We start from the raw sequence: 19,135 nt of genomic DNA on the forward strand, positions 1-19,135 counted from the left end.
TTCACTTGTGTCTCTGGTGCTTGAATGTCGGTATGCGCATGGCAAAAACAAATTCTGCAACGGAAAGCAGGCTAGGCTCCGTGTGTTCCCTGCGCGTTCGGCTTTCGCATAGCACTAATTCAAACTTCATTTGAATTAGTTCTACGACATGCATTCAGCCCGTTCTTACTAGGGCTTCGCGGGGTGGGATAGCTCGTCTAGACTTGCCCATCTCGCGTTGCAAGCGGCTTCGGCGCGCCGCACATGCGGCCCTCAAGTCGCTCTCTGGACAAGGATACTTACCCCATTCAATATGATAATGGCATTATCCCTGTTTGCACTTCAAAGTTAGTTTTGGACTACATAAGTCACTCTGTGAATCTATCTGCGAATTCTCGGGGACATCTGGATGCATACTGGTATCCAGGGTGCACTTCAACTTTAGTACCGTTTACTTCCGGCTAAGTTTCGACGTACCAATCTACCAATTACGCAAGCTGTGTTAACTTTAAGCGGCGTGGTGCACGCGACATAATGAGGGCTGTCCAGCAGCCATACCTATCGGTAAATACTGCTATGCCAGCATAAATTCAACTCTCAAGCCCCCTCTTCCGAAATGTCTCCGAAAATTCCGCCAATGGCTTCTGGAGCACTTCCTAGAAAACCGCGCCGAAACCATTGCTCTCGCTTCTCAGGCTCATTCTTCATTCTCCAGTCCGGCCCAAATGGAGGCTCCGTCCACCGCTCAGCCAGCGCCAAGCTCCCACCATCATACTGGCACCGCCGTTCAGAAGCAAAAAAAGAAAGGCGCCAAGATTACCGGTAACCTCCTCGCACAGACAAAGAATGACAAAGACGATGCCAAAGTCCGTCGCGCTGCCGCCGCGCTTAAGCCCGATACTCCCGCCCCGACAATCGCCAACGCCCCTAGCCACGGTCGCTCTACCATCCGCAACGCTATCCAAGCAACCGCTATTTCCAGCGAGTACGCGCCTGAGCGTCAATCATCCATTGAACACAAACCCGCCAGTGGCCAAGCGCTGCATCCTCCGGGCAGCAATCTACCACATCGCGACCCGCCTCAAGACAATACGCGAGACAATCCTCCAAGTCGCGACCCGCCTCAAGGCCATCACAAACGAACAATCGACCGCGCTTCCGATAACCCAGAAGCCGGCGAGCGCTCTCCCAAGCGCTCGCATGCGATCCGACCGCCACTGATGATCGCGCCAGCGTTACGCCAGCAGCTGCAAACAGTGCTGACACTACGGTCGATCCTGCCGCCGGCGCTAACACTGTCATGGACGTGGTCGCTGCAGATACCGAAGCCACTAACACTCCCCCGCCATTGCCCGTCTTCACCATCGCCGACTTTAACCCCGAAATTCGAGCTCCGTGGTCTTTCATTGGCCGAATACTCGCCCGGAGCCCTGTTCGTACGTTTAAGTCGTGGCGTGCGTCTGGGAGGCTGTTTCGTGTTCATGTCACCGATCGGGACGACGCTACTTTGCGCGTGACTGTGTTCAACGAAGGTGCCGAAAGGTTTTTCGACGTGCTCTCTCCAGGGGCGGTTTGCTCGTTCTCTAATGGGCGCATCACGACCGCAAATTCTGTATTCGCGCCGCCGAGTTCACCTATCGAGCTCTCGTTCGGGGGTGACGCTAACATCCACCGAGTTACCGATGGCCCCGACTATCCAGAGCCTGCTTTTGCCTACATCAGACTCGCTGACTTGCCTGCTGCTACTCCTACCGTCTCCGGAATAGTCGTCGACGTGGGGCCTCTCAGAGACATTACGACTCGCGCGGGCCGCAAGACTTTGAAGCGCGAATTCCTGTTGGTTGATGACTCCAATGTCGATGTGGTATGTACAGCGTGGGGACAAGACGCCGACGAACTCCAAGATTCTCTACAGGGCCATCCTATTCTCATTCAAAACGGCCAAATCTCCGATTACATGAATATTCGGTCCGTCGACATTGGGGTCCGGTCTACCCTGCTCCACCATCCAGCGACTTCCCGGTCTGCCGACTTACAGCGCTGGTTTGCCGGGCTTCCAGCCGGTCACGCCTTTACCTCCATGCACGCGTAGGAACTACAGCTACCGACTCTCTACCATTTCATTCCTTCCAGCACTGCTATTAATTCACAATTCAATGAATCCGCTTTATGATTGATTTTCCTTCCTGCTAAACAAAGCGCACTACCAGCCGAATCCTCTAGTCACGTACTATCGTAAAGTGGCCCCCAAAACTACGATAAAAATTTAATGCGTCCTGCTGATAGAGCCCAGTAGCAAAGAAAGTATGGGGGTTTTGTATGGCCCGTCGTATGGGACATTCAAAACTTGGACAAATATTGAAAACGGATCTCTACATTTAGGGAAAAACAAAGGGGGTGAGCGCTCCCCGAAGGCTTTTTAATTTACTCGACATCTCGACACAGCGTGCTTCGATGGAAGACGCTGCTGTGTTAGCTGCACTGAGCGCGACGGCATTGACGCGCCAACGGATGGCTGCGGCTCTGCGTGACCTTCGCCGGAATCTCCACGACGAGTACATTCGTGATGAGCGCGACCGGCTGCTACGACACTATCTTACCGTCGGCTGCCTGTCGCTTCCGGTCGTGGCCTCCTGGATGGACTTGTGGCGCGGAGGGAACGACATCAACCTCATCAACATGACCAGTTTGAGCAGGTTCGTGGCTTCTTATTAGCGCTATGCTTGCGACTGCACTTTGAAGCTGGGGCTAACGTGGTCTGTTTCCGTTTTAGGGCTTCCGAAGTACTGCCCGATGATGTTTCCTCTTGGAATAGCCCGGGTTGCCACAAGGCCAAGCCCCCCCCCTTGAGTGCGCTTTTGCAGAGCTCGATGCGCTTGCTATCACGCAATGCGTTACCGCAAAACCCAGCAAACGAGCAATTGAATTGACAGTAGAAACGGCTGCTTCTAGCGTTGCTGCAGGAGGCAGCGGTGCAGGCAGTCTTGCACCCACAGCTTCGTCCAACAGCCACGGAAGAGAACCGCCAATGGCTGGGGTACTCGAGCTCGTACAGCCTCCGCACGCCGGACGGCCACTCGGCAGGTTCCCAGACACGTGGACGTGACGGAACCCCCGCCGTCTCCACTACCTCGAAGCCAGGCGAGCTAGCGGAGGACGCACCAACAGACGCGCTCGAAGCGGAGGATCCCGCTGGCGAAGACGGCCCGTTCATTAACGACGCGAATGATGACTGCGAGAAGGAGAAGTCGGAGTCGACACTTACGTCAAGGTGCTGCGTGAACCTCGCGTTCCGCATGAGCTGCGTCCGCGACGAATGCGTTTGCGGTGACCGCGGCGGCGCGGACGACCAACTCTCATCCGAATCCGAGTCACCACCCTCTGCGACTAGCGCGGCAGGCGATCTCTGCCACAGACCGTACTCCGCCCTTGTAAAACCCCAAGGCGTGGCCGCAGCCATGTCGGGAGCAGTAGCACTAGCGACCGCGATCCCCTGGTTCCCGCCCTGGCCCTCTGCAACGAGCTGGAAATCAGACAGCTTGCTGGCTTGCATTGTCCCCGTCTTGAATACAAGACGGCTAGCACCAGACGCCAGCGGAGCTTCAGACGTCCAGGGATCGTTTGCCTAGAGGAGAACGTCGGCGCTACACACGTTTTCACGCGTTTTGACTTATTGAGAGAACGCTGCCCAGGTTTGAAAAGTGATTTCGAGCTCGATGAGCGGGCGCGTTTTCCGGTGGCCGTAGCCATGGTGCCTGTGCTTCCGGAACACGTTTGTAGCTGGTTTTAACTAACTCATATGCCCGTTTAGGAGTATGAAAACTTACTGAAAGAAGCTTGCCGTACGAACTGTGGTGAGAGCGGGGTTTACAAGAATGAATCCTTTCAAGCTGCGAAGAGATCGATTTCCATATGAAGTTGTTGAAGCTGGCGTATACAAGGTTGTAGTAAGTAGTTTGATTCGGTTGCTGGTTCAGGTGGAGCGATAAATCTCTACAAACGCGATTAAACTGAATTGTTTCGTGAGGCGAGATTCTGGTCTTACCAAAGAAATGGGGTCTTAATCAGTTGTTTAATCACAAGTTTGATGCACCCTAACCGCAGCGATTAAACCCTTTTTATGCAGGTTTTGGAAGGCGCCCAGTGCCAACTTGGCACTGACCAAAACCTACACATGCACAGTGCACACGCACAGCATCAAAGAACTCGCCGTACACCATGTCCTCGCTGCGAGTTGCGGCGTTGACGAACTTGGCCGCGTGCAGCTCCATCTTCTGCACCATGTGATGCGTGATCTAGGTCATGTTCACATGAGCTGCGCGCTCGAGAATGCGCATGCGCGCCTCGGTCTTCATGATCGGCTGGTCGTCGCTGATGAGCAGTGGGTTCAGGAACTCGGGCACGTACCTAAAGTGCGTGTAGAGCAGTACGCGGACTATTGATGCGCGTTGTGTTCTGTGGCGCGCGGTCATACTGCTGCTAGTACCTGCGGACACTGCTGTTATTGCTCCTACGCAGCGCGCCGCCGGACATTCTCATTGGCTCGCATCACGTTGTCGCTCATGGCTGAAGCCGTCGTCGCGCAGTCCCAGCAGATGCTATAGCACTCGTGCGATGCTGGGTAGGTTGAGGGGTGAGCGCACCACGCACGAAGTCATGGTCAACTTCGCGCGCGCGGGAACTTCACGTCAGGTTCTCGTCAGTTCCGACAACTTTGATTTGGGAGCACTAAGGAGAGTGGTACCCCTTAACCCCTTGAGACCGAAGGTGTTTTGCCCCCCCCCATCCGCTAAGGTAACGTGTATACCAGGGTAAGGGATACTATACTGAAACCAGGTTGTTTTGGTATCGTGTATGATTGTTTCTGTTGGAAAGGCGCAAAGTACCTCTAACCCTGGGTGAGTGCCTCTTCGCCTATCGTGTATCTCCACTTTATACAAGTAGGAATATCGATAAATATACACATTATGCGTAGTAAACGGTATGGTATACACGCATGCACGTGTGAGAGACATGATCACCGTGAGCAGAGTCGGGAAAAGGCTGTACATAACTGCACGAATGGAACAGATGCAATCAAGTTCAATGTCGTGTTTATGCAGGTATACAAAACCAAAGTAAAAAGGGACTGACGCAAAGCCCCGTTCAATCACGCATCACAGCATCCGGAGCGACACGAGCTCGCTTTGGCAGATGCGGGCCGCCTGTCGTGGACTCAACACTCGACGACTGCACACTCCCACCATTGTCCTTCTCCTCATTTTCGTTCCCGCTGCGTGCCGGTGCACGCGCGCGGATCTTGCGCTTCGCCGCCTTCTTAGGCAGCAGCGTACCGTTCCGCCAGGCTTTATGCCAGAAGTCGAAGCACGACATGGCAGACCCATTGTAGGTGTGCCGTACCTTCTCGCAGAGAAACACTCGCCATACCATGGGCTTCTTGGACGCGTTCGGCAGCTTGCACTGGCTGCAATACACGGAAGAATCGCCTCCACGAGCATTGCTGTTGCCTTTGAGCAGCGAGCAGACTTTACACACTCGCGCACGTCTCTTCCGCCCCTGCTGGTTGTTCCCCGGGCGCCATTCGTCGTTCTGTACAGGCTGGTGCGCTGCTTGAGCCTTGCTGAGCTGCCGCGGCTTGGACGGCGTCGCCTGGAAGCGCTCGTTGCTCTGTAACGCCTCCCAGTCTTCCTCATGGAGCTGACATAGCTCCAAATGGAGTTGCTTCAAGAATTTGACGTGACTAAGCTTTGGGAGATTGCTGGCTGCGCGTCGAGCGTTGAAGACGATGAATGCGTTGATAATGTCGAGACCCACGAGTCCGAGAAACAGGGACTTGTAGTAGTTCTTGTCCTTGATGCACAACTGCAGCGAATACCTGCAATATGTAGCATACACGATTAGATACAATCATAACTTGCATATATAAGATACTCAACTTCACCTTTATAGACGCAATTGGTCGTGCACGTCCACGCCGCCCATGTAGGTCTGATAGTCCTTGACGATGCGCGGGCATGCCACTTCATGCTGCTCGCCAGTCATTTTGTCACGGCGTACGATCCGGTCCATGGCAACACTTCCGCTAGTGCTCAACATGTGCACGGCTCGGGTGTCCCACCATCATGCCAGGAATGTGCAACGCCTTCGGAGACGATGTATGTGCCTCTCTCGATACTGGCTGGACGATTCTTGGGTATTTTGGGCGGCTTCTTTTTGTCGCCCTTCTTCTTCTTCGGGATCAGTTTCGTGCTCAGCCCGAGACGGTCGGTGCGGACGGTGCCAATTGAGTAGAACCCCATCGTGAGCAACTGCATCGAGAGAGGAAGCGCAGAGTAAAACCTATCCGTGACGACAAGGCGCATCGCTCCATCCGCAGGAGGTGAAGGACCAAAAACTTCTCGTAAGTTGCGCGCGACGGCGGCCAGGCCGGACTTGTAGTCGGTGGAGCCGGACGCACCACCAGTCTTCTTTTTTTCCACAGTACACCTCAAACCTGTATCGTACAACAATAGTAAAGTGTTAGTCTGTAGGATACACGATAACATATCTTACGCGCCAAAACTAAACACGGGGGCGCTCGAGGCACGCTCATCGCCTACCGGATGCAGTACGCCGACTTCGAGCAACAAAGCATGAAAAGCTTCGTCCCCCATTTGTGGGGTTTATCCTTCATGAAACCATCATTCGGTTGAACGTAGATCCCGATGGCAGCATAGCTTCGTCAAAAGCCATGACCGCAGGCGGAACGAAGCCGGCAGAAAAACGGTCTTGAAGTGCATCGATGACCGGGCGTAGCTTCCAGGTTCTGTCGCTCGAGGCACGTACGTTGCTATTGCTACTGAAGTGTAGGTTTCGCGGCAGATGCATGAATCTATCGCGAACCATGAACTGACCAAAGCATCCGCGAGGTATCGCGCCTTCATCCGTCGTCCGCCAATGGTGCGCCAGCTTCTCCTTGTTAGGGACGATCGATCTTGCAATAAGAAGCCCAATAAAACACACAATTCGCGTGGTGTAATACCTGGGTAGTTTTCCAATTCACTTCGTAACTACTCTTTCGTCTTTGGCTTAAACTCAGGGTGTTTCAGCTGTCAAGCGACTTGCTTGGTGTGTTGACCCTCCACCCTCTCATCCATGTTCTCCTTGAAGTAATCGTTGGACTCGGAAGCGATATCTTCCCAGAGGTCCGGCTGCAGGAAGTAGAAGAACGCACCAGACGGAGTCTCAGCCGCATCGAGTGCCTTGGCAGTCGGCCCCGACTCTCCTGAGTACAGGTTAGGATAGTCTTGGTTCAGCAAGTTGGCTGGGCGATCCTCGTAGGGTTGCATCAAGTAGTCGTACGGCGTTGACGTGGAGAGGTCAGACCAGCCCTTCTCTCCCATGTCTCGCAGCAACTCGTCGGACACAGTCCCCGACAGAATACTCTCCATTCCACCAATAGTTGCAATAAGCTTGTCATCAATCCGGAGCTCCGGCGGCACGGGCAGTTGCACGTCGAGCTCAGTCAAGTCATCTTCAGGTGCGTCGCCCTCGTCATCTCCGTCATCGTTCTCTGCATCGGACTCGAACGCTACGTAGGCTCGTGGGTCTTCAGACTCATCGACGAGATTAGCATCTGCATAAACGGCAAAAGTTGTACATACAAGTTGGATGCATTCTCAATCGTGTATAGGCAGCTTTGACTAACCTCCAGTCGCAACATCGGCTTCTTCATCGCCTTTGGGCTTCTCTGCTACGTCTACTACTGGCGTAGTATCGTCATCGTATGAGGCGTCAGTGTCATCATCCGGGTGGTAGGACGACTCGCTTCCGTCATCGGCATCTGCAATGTCGGAGGTGAGGTTACGTCGCCTTTCCGGCGATGCTTCTACAACAGTAAATGCATGGTTAAATCATGAGTTGCATACGGTAGCACATACATCACACATGTTCGAACCCGCCGGAGAATCGGCTTCAGGCGCTGCTGCCGGTGTCGACGTCTTCGGAGTCGCTTCTGGCGGCGTCGACGGCTTCGGAGTCGCTGGTGGTGGCGTCGGCGGCTTCGGAGTCGCTGCTGGCGGCGTCGACGGCTTCGGAGCCGCTGCTGGCGGCGTCGACGGCTTCGGAGATGCTGCGTGTCCACGAAATCCATGAAATACATGATTAGATACAAGCCAAACTTGTAGGATACAGCGCATGAGCATAGTACCGTCAGTTGAGTTGGGTTAGCTGCTTGGCAGACGTTGCACCGCGCTTCGACGTCTGGCGGCGTTTGCAGAGCCCTCTCGCCTCGCCTTCTTCTTCGCCTCGAGTGCAGCTAGTGACAGAATACCGTTAGGATTAAAGCATGACCGTCAATTCGCGACAAAAGGCATTCCGATGTCAAGCTTGTCCAAATACTTCATGAGCTCTTCTTCGGCGACAAAGTAGTCCTCGCCACGCGTGTCCTTCTTCGTCTTCCCGGGCTTCAAGTAGGTAAAGTCGACCGATAAGGCGGCCGGCTTTCTGGAGTGCCAACCGGCCTTCTTCAGCTCTCGCCATCTAGCCTGGAACGCCATTCCTAGCGGCGGCGTGGGTTCTGGGCCCTCGGTGGTGAATCTTCAAATGAGAGAAAATTCAGTGGCGACAGTTCGTTCGCCCTTCATAGTACATATGCAATATGCAAGTTTGATCGGCAGTGCGCTCATTTTTGGCCTTTCTCAATGCCCGTGGAAGCCATGGATACATCGCCTACCCCTCGTTGACTTGAAAATTGTAGCGACCAATACAAAAACCAAGTATAGAAAAGCTTAACGTGTACGGTCCACGTTAAGCTTTTGCGCGTAACATGTACGGTCCAGGCTCTCGGGTTCAAGGGGTTAATTCGGGTACCTCGCTCCCACCCAAAATAAAAGCTGACAACTTTGGATGCGGATTAGACAACTAAGGCTGGGTAAAGGTGTAGTCTACTGATGCTCTAAACCGCAACAACACCCAGCTTGTGTAATTTGCCTTTGTGCTTCTATGAAACAATTACTTTCGGGTTAACCATGTAAGTATCGAACTCAACCCGAAGAGGATGGAGAGTTCCACTTTCCGGTTGTTGGGGCGACTTCTACTTCATAAGTGTATTTGTTTCTAGCGACATTAATGTCGGTAAGTATCATTTCGTTGAACGCGCTTGTAAGGATTCAATATGAGGCTTAGTTTATTCCGCTACTAGAGATCTATTCCTGTTGGGAGCAAACGAAGCATCTTCAATCTCATAGTGATACTCTTCATCGTTGTGCTCATCGTGTTCGCTGTCGTCGTGTTCGGCATCGCCTTCGTCACTTTCGTTCTGCGCGTCTTGGGCTTGCAGTGTAAACATGCTGAACATTTGAGTCTCTTGGAAGCGGTTAATGTAGTCCGCAACCATGGCACTACAACGGCGATCGGCACCAAGACGTGTGATCGAACCCCTCGACGGAGATGTTTCGGACGAAGAGCGGCTCGATTCTTTCCCTGGGGAATCCGTTCCGACGACCATATCGCCCTCTTTATCCGCCAACGCTAGATGGCAGATCGATTCAATGTGGTGATGAATCCTAGCACACATGATCTTGCAGGCCTCGTCCTGTTCAACAGTCGGAAAGTCAGGCGAGCCATGCTTGCCAAAAAGCTGAGCCGAGTACGGCTCAAGCTCGTGGACCAACTCGTCACACTCTGGGAGCTTGAGCTCATGGTACGTGATCAGATCTTCATCGTGCATATGCAGCGCATTTTGATCCATGTTCATCTCGATGACGTCTTTCATCGGGTGATCCAACGTGGAAAAGTTCCGTATCGATGCCGAATTGATAGAAACTCGGCCAGCAATTAAGGGAACAGGTGCCTCCAGAAGCTCATTGAGTCGAGGCGGCAGCACTGTGATCACTGGACCAGCCCACTGCAGCGGGTGGAGTAGCGTAATAAGCGCGAGAACGCATGAACTGACGATGTTGACATGGTCCGACACCACTAAAACTTTACGCTCGCTACACAAACACCCGAGCAGAAAGAGCACTTGGTCCACTGATAGGAGACCGAAGAGTGTTGGGGCTGCGTATTCCAGAAGTAAATGCCTTCGCTCCACGGCCAAATTTGCGCTGTGAGGACGGTGGAAAGCCAAGTGCGTGACTTGCGGTGAGAGAACCATGCGGCTCCACCCGCCCATGGCTGGGATTTCCATCGCCTTTAAGCGTTCCATGACGCCCTGGAAGATTTCCACAAAGTCCAGCATTCCCAAAGGTTTCTCAAGCATTGTTGCCAGACTGTCGGGTGCTGATCCTGCTGTATTTTTCTGCCTCATCGTCAAAGCTTCCCTTCGCTTGTTATTCCAAAGCACTGCGATCCCATACAAAACCTTGAAAAAGAGCCCAAAGAATGGATAGGGACTTAGCAAGCACAAACAGCACTGCGTCGGCCCGTCCGAAAACGTTGGCGTTATGGGGTCCGAATCATCACTGTCTTCCTTGTCTGGAAACAATGGGCAGCGAACGCAAATGGCGTAAGTTACTTCAGTTGGGTTGCTCGCGCTAGCGATTGTTAGCACAAATGTCGAGTCTGGGCTTCGATACGTCCGATGCCGCTCTTGTAGCGAACGTTTGAGCTGGGTAATCGAAAAATCTCTAGTGAGTGGGGGCTCTTCTCCGTACGGAAAACAAATCTCCAATAAACCTTCGAGTTCCTGAACTTCGCCAGCATTGGGAGGATACACACACAAGAGTTTTGATGCTGGGGAGGCTTCAACCGGCGGTGGGGTGCTGGCTTTAGCTGGAGGAGGGGGAGGTAGCGGAGGGGTTGATGGCGCGCTCAACGAAGGCGAACCACCTCGCAGTCCGCTGGGCACGAGGTTTGAAAACAAACCAGTGGCTGCTCGTCTCAGTGGCGACGGTACCCTCTCCTCGTGCACATTGTCTAGAACTGACGGTGACGGTCGTTTTAACGACCACATGCTACCGCCATTAGGAGACATCGCTTTCCACTTGCCGACTGGGGCGCTTCGTGGACGACTGGAGTTCTCTTCGTGGGTGGAAAAAATGTCCTGATGGTCGGCCTGCTCCGCACTCTCCTGAGGATTCCGAGTTCGCTGGCTGTCCACAGACTTGAATCGATCCGAGAATGACAGTCGTGGCCTTGGTTTGGGCTTGGTAGGCGCTGGGCCAGCGAGCACAACAGCGTACTTGAACAAAGCGCCGAGGGATGAGTCGTCAATATCGGTGAAGATCTGCCGAGGAGAATCGTGGTCCACCTGGTTGCTATCGTCTGCTTCAGGCTCTTCGATCACCATAGTTTGTTCGTTAGTTGTTAATTCCGTTGAAGGCAACGACGCTGTATTTGCTGCGTTGGGCTGAAATGGTGCTACTTGGGGCGGTGAGGAACGTTCACCAGTCTGCACTTCGTCAGGGTCCTCTTGATCAAACTCGGAACAGTTCCTTCTTTCTGGGGTGCGCTCATCTTTTTCGTCGTGAATGTCCTCGGATCCCAACGATAATGCAGTTGAAGAATCTTCTTCGGCTGGCGTATACTTGTAGCCCGCTTCAGCGATGATGCGCCTGAGCTTAGCTAGCTCTTCCTCGAGTCGGTCGCAATTACAGCACACGCCATCCTGTTTCTATAACACCAGCAAGTGAGAATAATGAAAAGACCAAGTGTTCGTTAGTAAAGTTCAACCGCATTCGTAGGATAGAATACACAGCGCGCACATTCGGTTTCTCGTCGCAGTACTGGAGTCTTTTATAGTGAAGCAACTGGTTCGCCAGCTCCTGTGAACGCGATTTCTCTTCCTCGAGTTGATGTTTTGTTTCCTGCGTTTTCAACGAACCATCAGCACAAGAGTCTCGAGAGGAAACACCTTAAGTTGAACATCGCCATACCCGAAGACGCCGGCCCAGCTCCTTGTTAACCTTTACAACATGGAAATAATAAGTGCAAAGCAGACCACTAGTGCAAGTCGCAGACCCAATCGCTTACCTTGGTCTCCCTCTGGAATCTTCGCTTCCAGTCCTCTGCCGGGCTCATTGGGTTTCGAGCCATTTCCTCCATGCTGACACAGGGCAGTCAGTCGATGAGCTTGCGAGCACGCGCACAACTGAGGCCAATTCCGTCTTCAATTGCGACCGCCTCCTCACTCAATCCGTTTCAACACTGCTTCAGCAAAATAAGACTGAAGCCAACAACGAGGGGTCTATACCCTAGACTGCCGCAAAGCTCAAATCAAGTAACGTCGCTTCAGCTTTCGAGTTTGCTTTCATTTATCTGATCCTTTGGCATGCCATTCCTCGTCCATCAGCCTCGGCCACTGAAGCGCATTTTGGTACATCTAGCTCCACGTCAGGCTCCTGCAATCTATCTGAGCTCGACACCAAGGTCCTTCACCATCCTAGCACGCACGACCTCCTACACATCGGCGACAAGTTCCATGTTAGTGATCTGCCTGTAGTACCTTGCATATTTTTAGCGAGAGTATTACCTGAATCTCGTCAACCTCGCTATTTGTAAGGTTACGGTCCATGTGGCGATACGTGATGCGGTAGCATTTGCTCTTACGCTGGGTCTTCGGGTGCGTGAACTCATCCACGACAGCAACCTGTAACATAAAACAAAATCGCGTTAGGCCGAGGATTTTCGGAAGTATCTTCCTGGTTGAACTGTGAACACTCGTACCTGCTCCACCATGTCGCCAGCGATGTCACGCACAACTTCGCACAGGTTGTTCTCGTGGAAGTTATCGTCGTGCCAGAAGCTCACATCCTTGAAACACTCCGGGTACTTGCTGTAGGGCTTGAACTTGGTGATCTGGCCGTCCTTGAATTGCGAAATGAAGCGCTTATCTTGAGACCAGAAGAGACGGATGTCAGGGATGTCGAACAGCACCATGGCAAGACGCTCAAGGCCGAGGCCGAACGCCCAGCCGACGTTCTCTCCGAGTCCAGCGTTGCGCACAATCTCCTGCTGCAGCACACCGCAGCCCAGCACCTCCAGCCAGTCGCCGTTGAAGTAGATCTCCAGCTCAAGCGACGGCTCCGTGAAGGGGAAGTACGCCTCCACCCAGCGCATCTCCACATCACCGAAGAGATCCTTCGCCATGCCTTCCAGCGTCTTCTTCAGCTCTTCCTTGACATGCGCCACCTTCTCCTCCCGAGGCGTCGCCGCGTCAAGCTCGGAGAAAATCCGCACGCCCTCCATCTGGTGGAACACGGGGTAGTGGCTGGCGTCGATCTCGTCACGACGGTACACGTCGCCCGACACCAAGAACGCCGTGAAGCCCTTCTTCATGGTCGCCACTTCGTGCGCGCTAGTGTGTGCGCGCAGGACGCGGTTCTCGTCCACGTAGTACGTGTCCGTGACCTTGCGGCTGACGTGGTCCTTGGGCACGAGCATCGAGTCGAAGCAGTCGTACGTCGTCACAACGGGATCCAGATCATCAAACACCGTGAACTTAGGGGCACTGCATCATTCACACAAACCTGTTAGTACAAACAAACTCAGTTATTCTCAACCAGAGGCATAAGAGCCCGACGCACCCGTGGTTCTGGTGCAGGTCGTCGAAGTAGCCCTCGATCTTGGTCTTGATGATGTGCAGCGGGTGGTTCGGCTGGCGGTGCAGATTCACGCCGATCTTGGATGCAATAGACTCGCCCACGTTGCAGTACGGGTCGCGGTTCTTCATCCACTCGAGCTCTGGCAGCAGCATTGGCGACAGGTCAGTCCAGTGTGTCAATGATACATCCATGCAATTATCTTCACGCACCGGGGCCTCTGGTGGCCAGCGCGCGGGCTGCGCACTTGTTGACGCCCTGCAATGCGCTGGGGCGTCTCGTCATGACGGCGCATCGCGCGCCAATGCCCTGGGCCGCTCGGCGCATCATGGTCCTCTCGACACTTGCTGGTCTCTTTGTGATCTGCGGCGGTGGAGGCGCGATAAAAGTGGAGTGTTTTACGCAACAAACCTACTCAAACGCATGTTAATTTATGATTTAGCTCAGTTTCTGTAGGTGAAGTTGCATAGAACGGCCGTCATGTTGTCCGCCTGGTCGCCAAAGTAGCTGCTGGCGCGCTGCAGGTTGGCGTCCAGCAGTGAGGAGACCACGGCGTCCACAGGGGCGAACTCGCCGGGCACGGCGCTTTGCTGGTGCAGACTCTTGTTGCGAGCTACAGAGCTGAGGAAAGAGTGTAAATCGTGGAACGCCCAGTTGTCCCACACGCCGTCGGACGCCACCAGCAGCATGAAGGTAACCTCGCTTGGGTCCTCGCTGCTACCGTTCGAGGCGTACCTCGTTTTGTCGCCGTCACTGTCTGTGCTGCTGCTGCAATGTTCGTCCTGATTGTCTGATGAGATAGTGGTGAGTCCGAGGTGTCTGGCCATGACGCGCTCGAGCGACAGCTCCGTGACCGTCGGGTCGCAGCTAACGCCGTAGCTGTGCATGTGGAAGTCCCCGAGCGAACGAGTGAACGCCAGAGCATCGGGGAATAACGAGGTGAATGGTGTTGCTACCACAGTTGCCCATTCGTCGCGGACGTTCTTGTAGTAGTCGCCTCGTGGGTTACGGTGCAAGTCGCCGTTGTTAGTCAAGGTGAAGATGGGGAGGCGTCGGCTCTTCGGCTCCGTGCTGTCGTACACAAACCGCAGAGCTGGTAATGAAGCGTCTAGCGGACTGCAACGTGCAGACCGAGCACGGAAGAACTCGTTGGCACTTTCAGGACTGTGGTTCCCTGACAGGACCAACATTGGTTGGGATCCTGGCGGTTGGTTGTTGTCTTCACTCGAGTCACCACTCAGCAACTGAAAGTTCTGCCGGTGTACATCCGCGCCATCGTTCCCGTGAACTTCCACATCTCCCACTCGCATAGCAGGCTGCATGGAGATCAATAGCGCCGCAGAGTCGCCCACGTTAGAGGAGTAGATCTTCTTGCCGCCGTCCAATACCACCACGATCGTCGCTGTGGTGCCGCCTCGGACGCTTGCAACTGTTCCGGTGTGCCAATTGTGGCGCACCAAGAACCCGTCGGGCTGGTGCTCCTCCACGGAGTGGCCCGCTCGCTCATAGAGATCGCGCAGCATGTACTTGAGCGCTTGGTGGCACGACGCGAATAGCTCGTGGAAAAACTGCTCCGGGTCTCGCTGCAGCCGCGCGTAGTCTTCGCTCGAGTAGCCCTGGAACTGCGCCTCGAAGTACCGTTTGGCAGCCTGGGCCACGTCTTGCCCAGTGTCTCGGCCGTGGCCGTCGAAGAGACCCACCACCAAGGCGGCGTTCTTGGGGTCGTAGAAGGTGAAGAACGCGTCCTGGTTCTCGCGGTTGGCGGCGGCGCCGATGTCGCTGATGCCGCTCACAGCCACGCACGCGCTCAGACCGGAGTCCCTCCACTGCGATCGGAAGCACACGGGACGCGTCGCGCGCGAGCTGGAGGACATGGGCGTCGACTGCGGGGCTTGGTCCAACGTGGAGTGAGCAAATCGGCGTTTGAAAAGTGAAGGCTGCGGGCGGAGTCAGATTCGGCTGCAGCAGTTATAAGGGCGTGTTCCGCCCTTCTTCTTTAGGATGTTGAAGTGGTCGCCCAAGCGGCACCCGTTGCATTGTGTGTCTGCAGTTCTGGTTGCTGAACTCGCATTGACGCGCGTTGACGCGCTGGTTGCAGTGCGAATCCAGAGCGATCAGTTGGCAACGACTAACCTTTGCGCTCGCTCCAGCTCGTGAGCTCGGCGTCGCTGTCGACGACACTTCTTGGAGCAAAAATTTATATTGTGATAGCATCTACTCTGCTCTACGCGGACGCGTTGATCTTGCTCTTGATGTAGTGCAGCAGCACGGCGGCGGGGCGCTGCTCGAAGCCCTGCAGCGTCTCGTGGCTCGAGAGCACCTGGTCGCCGTTGAGGCGGTTCAGCAGGGTCACGCAGACGACGGCGACGGGGATGTGGAGCTTGTGGCAGAAGCCGGCCATGCAGCGCGCCTCCATCTCGATGTTGCGCACGCCCGCGTCCGCCAGCTTCTGCAGGAACGCCATCTTGTCCTCGAGCGTGTACTCGCAGATGGCGCCGTCCAGGCGGCCCTGGCCCTCGTAGAAGTCGTTGCAGCTGAGCGTCTTGCCCACCGCGTAGGGCAGCCCCACCTCCTTGGCGGCGGTGATGATCTCCTCGCGCACCTCGGGCGAGCAGATCGACGGACGCTGCACAGTGGCGCCGAGCACAGCCACCTCGTCCACGGACTCCATCTTGTTGTTCACGCCCTCGGACGTGATGACGACGGTGCCCGGCTCGACGCCGATGCCGCCGCTCGTGCCCATGCGGATGTAGGTGGCGCCGTGCGCGCCGGCGTACTCGAGCAGCTTGGTGACCTCGTGCAGCAGGATGGAGATGGACGGCATGCCGATGCCGTGGTTGGCCACGAGCACGGGGCCCACCTTGAACAGCGTGTAGCGCGACGTGCTGCCGATCGGGGCCAGCTTGTATCCGTAGGGCGTGGCGATGCCCAGCTCCTTGGCCACGGAGTGCGCGAAGTTGGTCATGCGCTCGGCGCTGCCGCCCGTGACGAAGAACTTGACGTCGCCGAAGGTGGCGGCCACCTGCTGGCGCTCCTCCTGCGAGCAGGTGAGGCCGATGTGGAACAGCACGTCCGAGTGCATCTCGCGGATGTGGCTGTTCTGCACGTGGGCCAGCGGGGCCGACGTGGCGGCGGCGACTGCGTCCATGTTGGGGGCCATCTTGACTTGGAGAGGAGGAGGGGAGGGAGGAAGCTTGACGAGCTACGGAAGATTTGTGCTTGTCGGGGGAAATTGGATACTGCCGCCGATGGTGAGCCATCGCCGGCTAAGATGCAGAGGCACGCAATGACCTGGGACAGACTTGACCAAGTTGCCTTTGCGGCAACTACAAGTGTGCATGCGTACCACAATTGCTATAGTCGGGGCAAAGGTAAGTATAGCGTCGACGCTGCGTGGTGACCCACGTTGAAGCGTTGCAGACGAATAGAGCCGCAAGCAACTGGTAACTGCCGCGAGTGGCACACGCATAGTGCAGCGCAGCAATGCTGCGAGCATAATGGTCTCGCTGAGGTGACGCGTGTCGGGTTAGTATCGAGGTGATTCGCATCACCAGAGACGCTGCGCGAGAGAGGCAACAATCAAACGTACTGTCCGTTCTTGCATTGAGGTTCGTCCTTTGAAGGTACATCGGTAAGGCGAGCTCTTCACTCGCCAAAGTTTTCGTACATGTCCATGGCCTCCGCCTCCACGGCGCGCCATGTCGTCTCAAGCGCGCGCTGAACCTTCACCAGTCTCCCCGCCAGCGCCATGAACGGGTCGTCCAGAGCTCGCTCCTCCCAGAAGCCGTACTCAGGCTTATCGATGTGCATGACGTCGACGTCTGTGAGGTGGTCGAGCCCCGAGCTCAGGCTCGCGCCGACGGCGACCAGCGTGCCCACCCGGAAGGCCCACCAGAAGTCCTCCGAGCTGTAGTACAAGTAGCTCGTGGACAGCGTCCAGCAGAGCATCTCCACCATAGAGCGGAGCCAATGTTCCTGCCAGTTGCGCCTCACCTTCGTGAATCGCGACTGCAGGGTCAGCCCCACGCGTCGCGTGGGCAGCCACAAGCAGCAGAACTCTGCTGTCACGACGAACGCCACGCCCGTGCAGGCCGTCAGCAGCGCGAAGAACTTGACGTCGTGGAAGTTTTCCCACAACGAGCGCACCGCCACGACGCCGAGGTAGCCGAACACCAGGTTCTTGATGAGCGTGATCTCCTGGCCGTCCGTCGGCGCCTTGCCGTTCTTGGGCACGTCGAAGCCCAGTCGCTGCAGCAGGTCGCCACCTCCCGGCTGGTTTCGGATGACGCGCGCCAAGCCGCGCACGAACTGCAGCACGATCTCGTCACATACAGACATCATGGCGCCGACGAAGGTGCCGACTTCCAAGGCCAGCAGCACGTCACCGTACAGTGAATAAGTCGCGTACGTGACGCTGGTCCAGCAGACCACCTCTAGGAACGACTGCAGGGTCTTGGTAGCCCAGTTGAAGCGCACGTCCGTGAACCGCTGCACCAGCGCCCTCGCGACCAGCGGCGCCATGCGCACGGGGAAGCTGCCGCAGAAGCGCAGCACGGACTCGGACAGCGTGTCGGTGCTGGGCATGAACTTGCCGTAGAAGTCGCTGTCGCTCAGGATCTCCTGGGTGGCGTCGTCACCGGGATACAGGATTTCGTACTCGCTCTCCGAGTCGCTGCTCTCTGCCGGCTGCTCCTCGGCGGGCGTCTGCAAGTGCTCGCCATTGCGGACTGCGGCGTCTTGTAGTAGTGCTGTCGTCTTCTCCATCTGCTATCGTTCGCTGGCGTCCTGCGGCGGGCTGCCTGCCTCCTGAAGACGCTGCAACAGCTTTAAAACTGAACATCAAGCCATGTGCCGCTTCGCGGCGCACTTGAGAACATTCCACACATAGGAAGGTCAAGTGCAGATGAAGCGAAATGATGGCGCCTCTTTCGTGTATAAGTATGGCACCGCACTTCCACAAAGTGCAGCGAATCAGATCCATCCACTGCAAGAGAACGAGGACCCCAGAGAGCCGCACGCCGAGCCTTCGCGAGCCATGGAGGACGACGACTCGACGCCTGAGGTGACGTCCGTGCCCATCAACGGCCAGACCCAAGGTCGCAGCGAGCGCCACCTCTCGGCGGGCGCCATGAACCTGGCGCTGCAGGACGACCAGTGGACCTTCGAGTCGCCCGTGTCGCCGCAGCCCGGCCAGCCGCTGGTCGTGCATCCAGGGACGTACCGCTACCTGAAGGGCGCGGAGCTGGAGGGCGTCACCTACGACTTCGCCGTTGTGACAAGGCGCAAGGCCAATCAGCAGAAGAATACGAAGAAGAAGAAGGAGAAGGGCGACGTGGTCGTGGACATCAGCGCCGGGGTGGAAGGCCGACTGATCGAGAAGCTCGTGGCCAGCGGCCTGGACGTGGACGTGCTGGAGGGGGATTTCAGCCGCGTGGAGGCCGACGGCAAGAAGGCCAGCAAGTACTTTGTGCTGCTGATCCGCGGCAACGACGAGGCGCTGGCCATCTACGGCCGCCGCCTGCGCTTCCAGACGTGGCTGCGCAGCGGCAACTCGCGCGAAGTGGACTCGGTGGTGCAGAGCAGCCCCATTGTCACCCCCGCCGAGAGGATCCAAGTGATCGACCACATCATCAGAG

General features: G+C 55.8%; 10 protein-coding genes across 10 annotated transcripts; 2 read left to right on the forward strand and 8 right to left on the reverse strand.

Annotated features, from left to right (window-relative positions):
- Nucleotides 1–1,279: 1,279 nt before the first annotated feature.
- On the forward strand, nt 1,280–2,071 carry PHYSODRAFT_479463 (hypothetical protein; the record flags this gene model as incomplete). The annotated part of the gene is made up of 1 exon (XM_009522439.1): nt 1,280–2,071. One exon carries the CDS (start codon nt 1,280–1,282, stop codon nt 2,069–2,071), a length of 792 nt encoding a protein of 263 aa, XP_009520734.1.
- Nucleotides 2,072–2,433: 362 nt separating this feature from the next.
- On the forward strand, nt 2,434–2,694 carry PHYSODRAFT_485088 (hypothetical protein; the record flags this gene model as incomplete). Its single annotated transcript, XM_009522440.1, has 1 exon — nt 2,434–2,694. The coding sequence occupies one exon, from the start codon at nt 2,434–2,436 to the stop codon at nt 2,692–2,694; it is 261 nt and encodes an 86-aa protein (XP_009520735.1).
- A 1,580-nt stretch (nt 2,695–4,274) lies between these two features.
- Nucleotides 4,275–4,543, reverse strand: PHYSODRAFT_326458 (hypothetical protein; the record flags this gene model as incomplete). The annotated part of the gene is made up of 2 exons (XM_009522441.1): nt 4,275–4,386; nt 4,494–4,543. 2 exons carry the CDS (start codon nt 4,541–4,543, stop codon nt 4,275–4,277), a joined length of 162 nt encoding a protein of 53 aa, XP_009520736.1.
- Nucleotides 4,544–5,124: 581 nt separating this feature from the next.
- PHYSODRAFT_253494 (hypothetical protein) lies at nt 5,125–6,021 on the reverse strand (the record flags this gene model as incomplete). Its single annotated transcript, XM_009522442.1, has 2 exons — nt 5,125–5,841; nt 5,947–6,021. The coding sequence occupies 2 exons, from the start codon at nt 6,019–6,021 to the stop codon at nt 5,125–5,127; spliced, it is 792 nt and encodes a 263-aa protein (XP_009520737.1).
- Nucleotides 6,022–8,312: 2,291 nt separating this feature from the next.
- On the reverse strand, nt 8,313–8,516 carry PHYSODRAFT_480984 (hypothetical protein; the record flags this gene model as incomplete). The annotated part of the gene is made up of 1 exon (XM_009522443.1): nt 8,313–8,516. The coding sequence occupies one exon, from the start codon at nt 8,514–8,516 to the stop codon at nt 8,313–8,315; it is 204 nt and encodes a 67-aa protein (XP_009520738.1).
- Nucleotides 8,517–9,145: 629 nt separating this feature from the next.
- PHYSODRAFT_484823 (hypothetical protein) lies at nt 9,146–9,733 on the reverse strand (the record flags this gene model as incomplete). The annotated part of the gene is made up of 1 exon (XM_009522444.1): nt 9,146–9,733. The coding sequence occupies one exon, from the start codon at nt 9,731–9,733 to the stop codon at nt 9,146–9,148; it is 588 nt and encodes a 195-aa protein (XP_009520739.1).
- Nucleotides 9,734–12,306: 2,573 nt separating this feature from the next.
- Nucleotides 12,307–13,829, reverse strand: PHYSODRAFT_326460 (hypothetical protein; the record flags this gene model as incomplete). The annotated part of the gene is made up of 5 exons (XM_009522445.1): nt 12,307–12,357; nt 12,431–12,547; nt 12,625–13,408; nt 13,485–13,641; nt 13,712–13,829. 5 exons carry the CDS (start codon nt 13,827–13,829, stop codon nt 12,307–12,309), a joined length of 1,227 nt encoding a protein of 408 aa, XP_009520740.1.
- Nucleotides 13,830–13,942: 113 nt separating this feature from the next.
- PHYSODRAFT_297104 (hypothetical protein) lies at nt 13,943–15,373 on the reverse strand (the record flags this gene model as incomplete). The annotated part of the gene is made up of 1 exon (XM_009522446.1): nt 13,943–15,373. The coding sequence occupies one exon, from the start codon at nt 15,371–15,373 to the stop codon at nt 13,943–13,945; it is 1,431 nt and encodes a 476-aa protein (XP_009520741.1).
- Nucleotides 15,374–15,723: 350 nt separating this feature from the next.
- On the reverse strand, nt 15,724–16,647 carry PHYSODRAFT_480655 (hypothetical protein; the record flags this gene model as incomplete). The annotated part of the gene is made up of 1 exon (XM_009522447.1): nt 15,724–16,647. The coding sequence occupies one exon, from the start codon at nt 16,645–16,647 to the stop codon at nt 15,724–15,726; it is 924 nt and encodes a 307-aa protein (XP_009520742.1).
- Nucleotides 16,648–17,144: 497 nt separating this feature from the next.
- On the reverse strand, nt 17,145–18,307 carry PHYSODRAFT_555272 (hypothetical protein; the record flags this gene model as incomplete). Its single annotated transcript, XM_009522448.1, has 1 exon — nt 17,145–18,307. Exon 1 carries the CDS (start codon nt 18,261–18,263, stop codon nt 17,145–17,147), a length of 1,119 nt encoding a protein of 372 aa, XP_009520743.1. The 5' UTR covers nt 18,264–18,307.
- Between the last annotated feature and the right edge of the window lie 828 nt (nt 18,308–19,135).

The sequence above is a fragment of the Phytophthora sojae genome, assembly GCF_000149755.1.
Source record: "Phytophthora sojae unplaced genomic scaffold PHYSOscaffold_2, whole genome shotgun sequence".
NCBI lineage: Eukaryota > Oomycota > Peronosporomycetes > Peronosporales > Peronosporaceae > Phytophthora > Phytophthora sojae.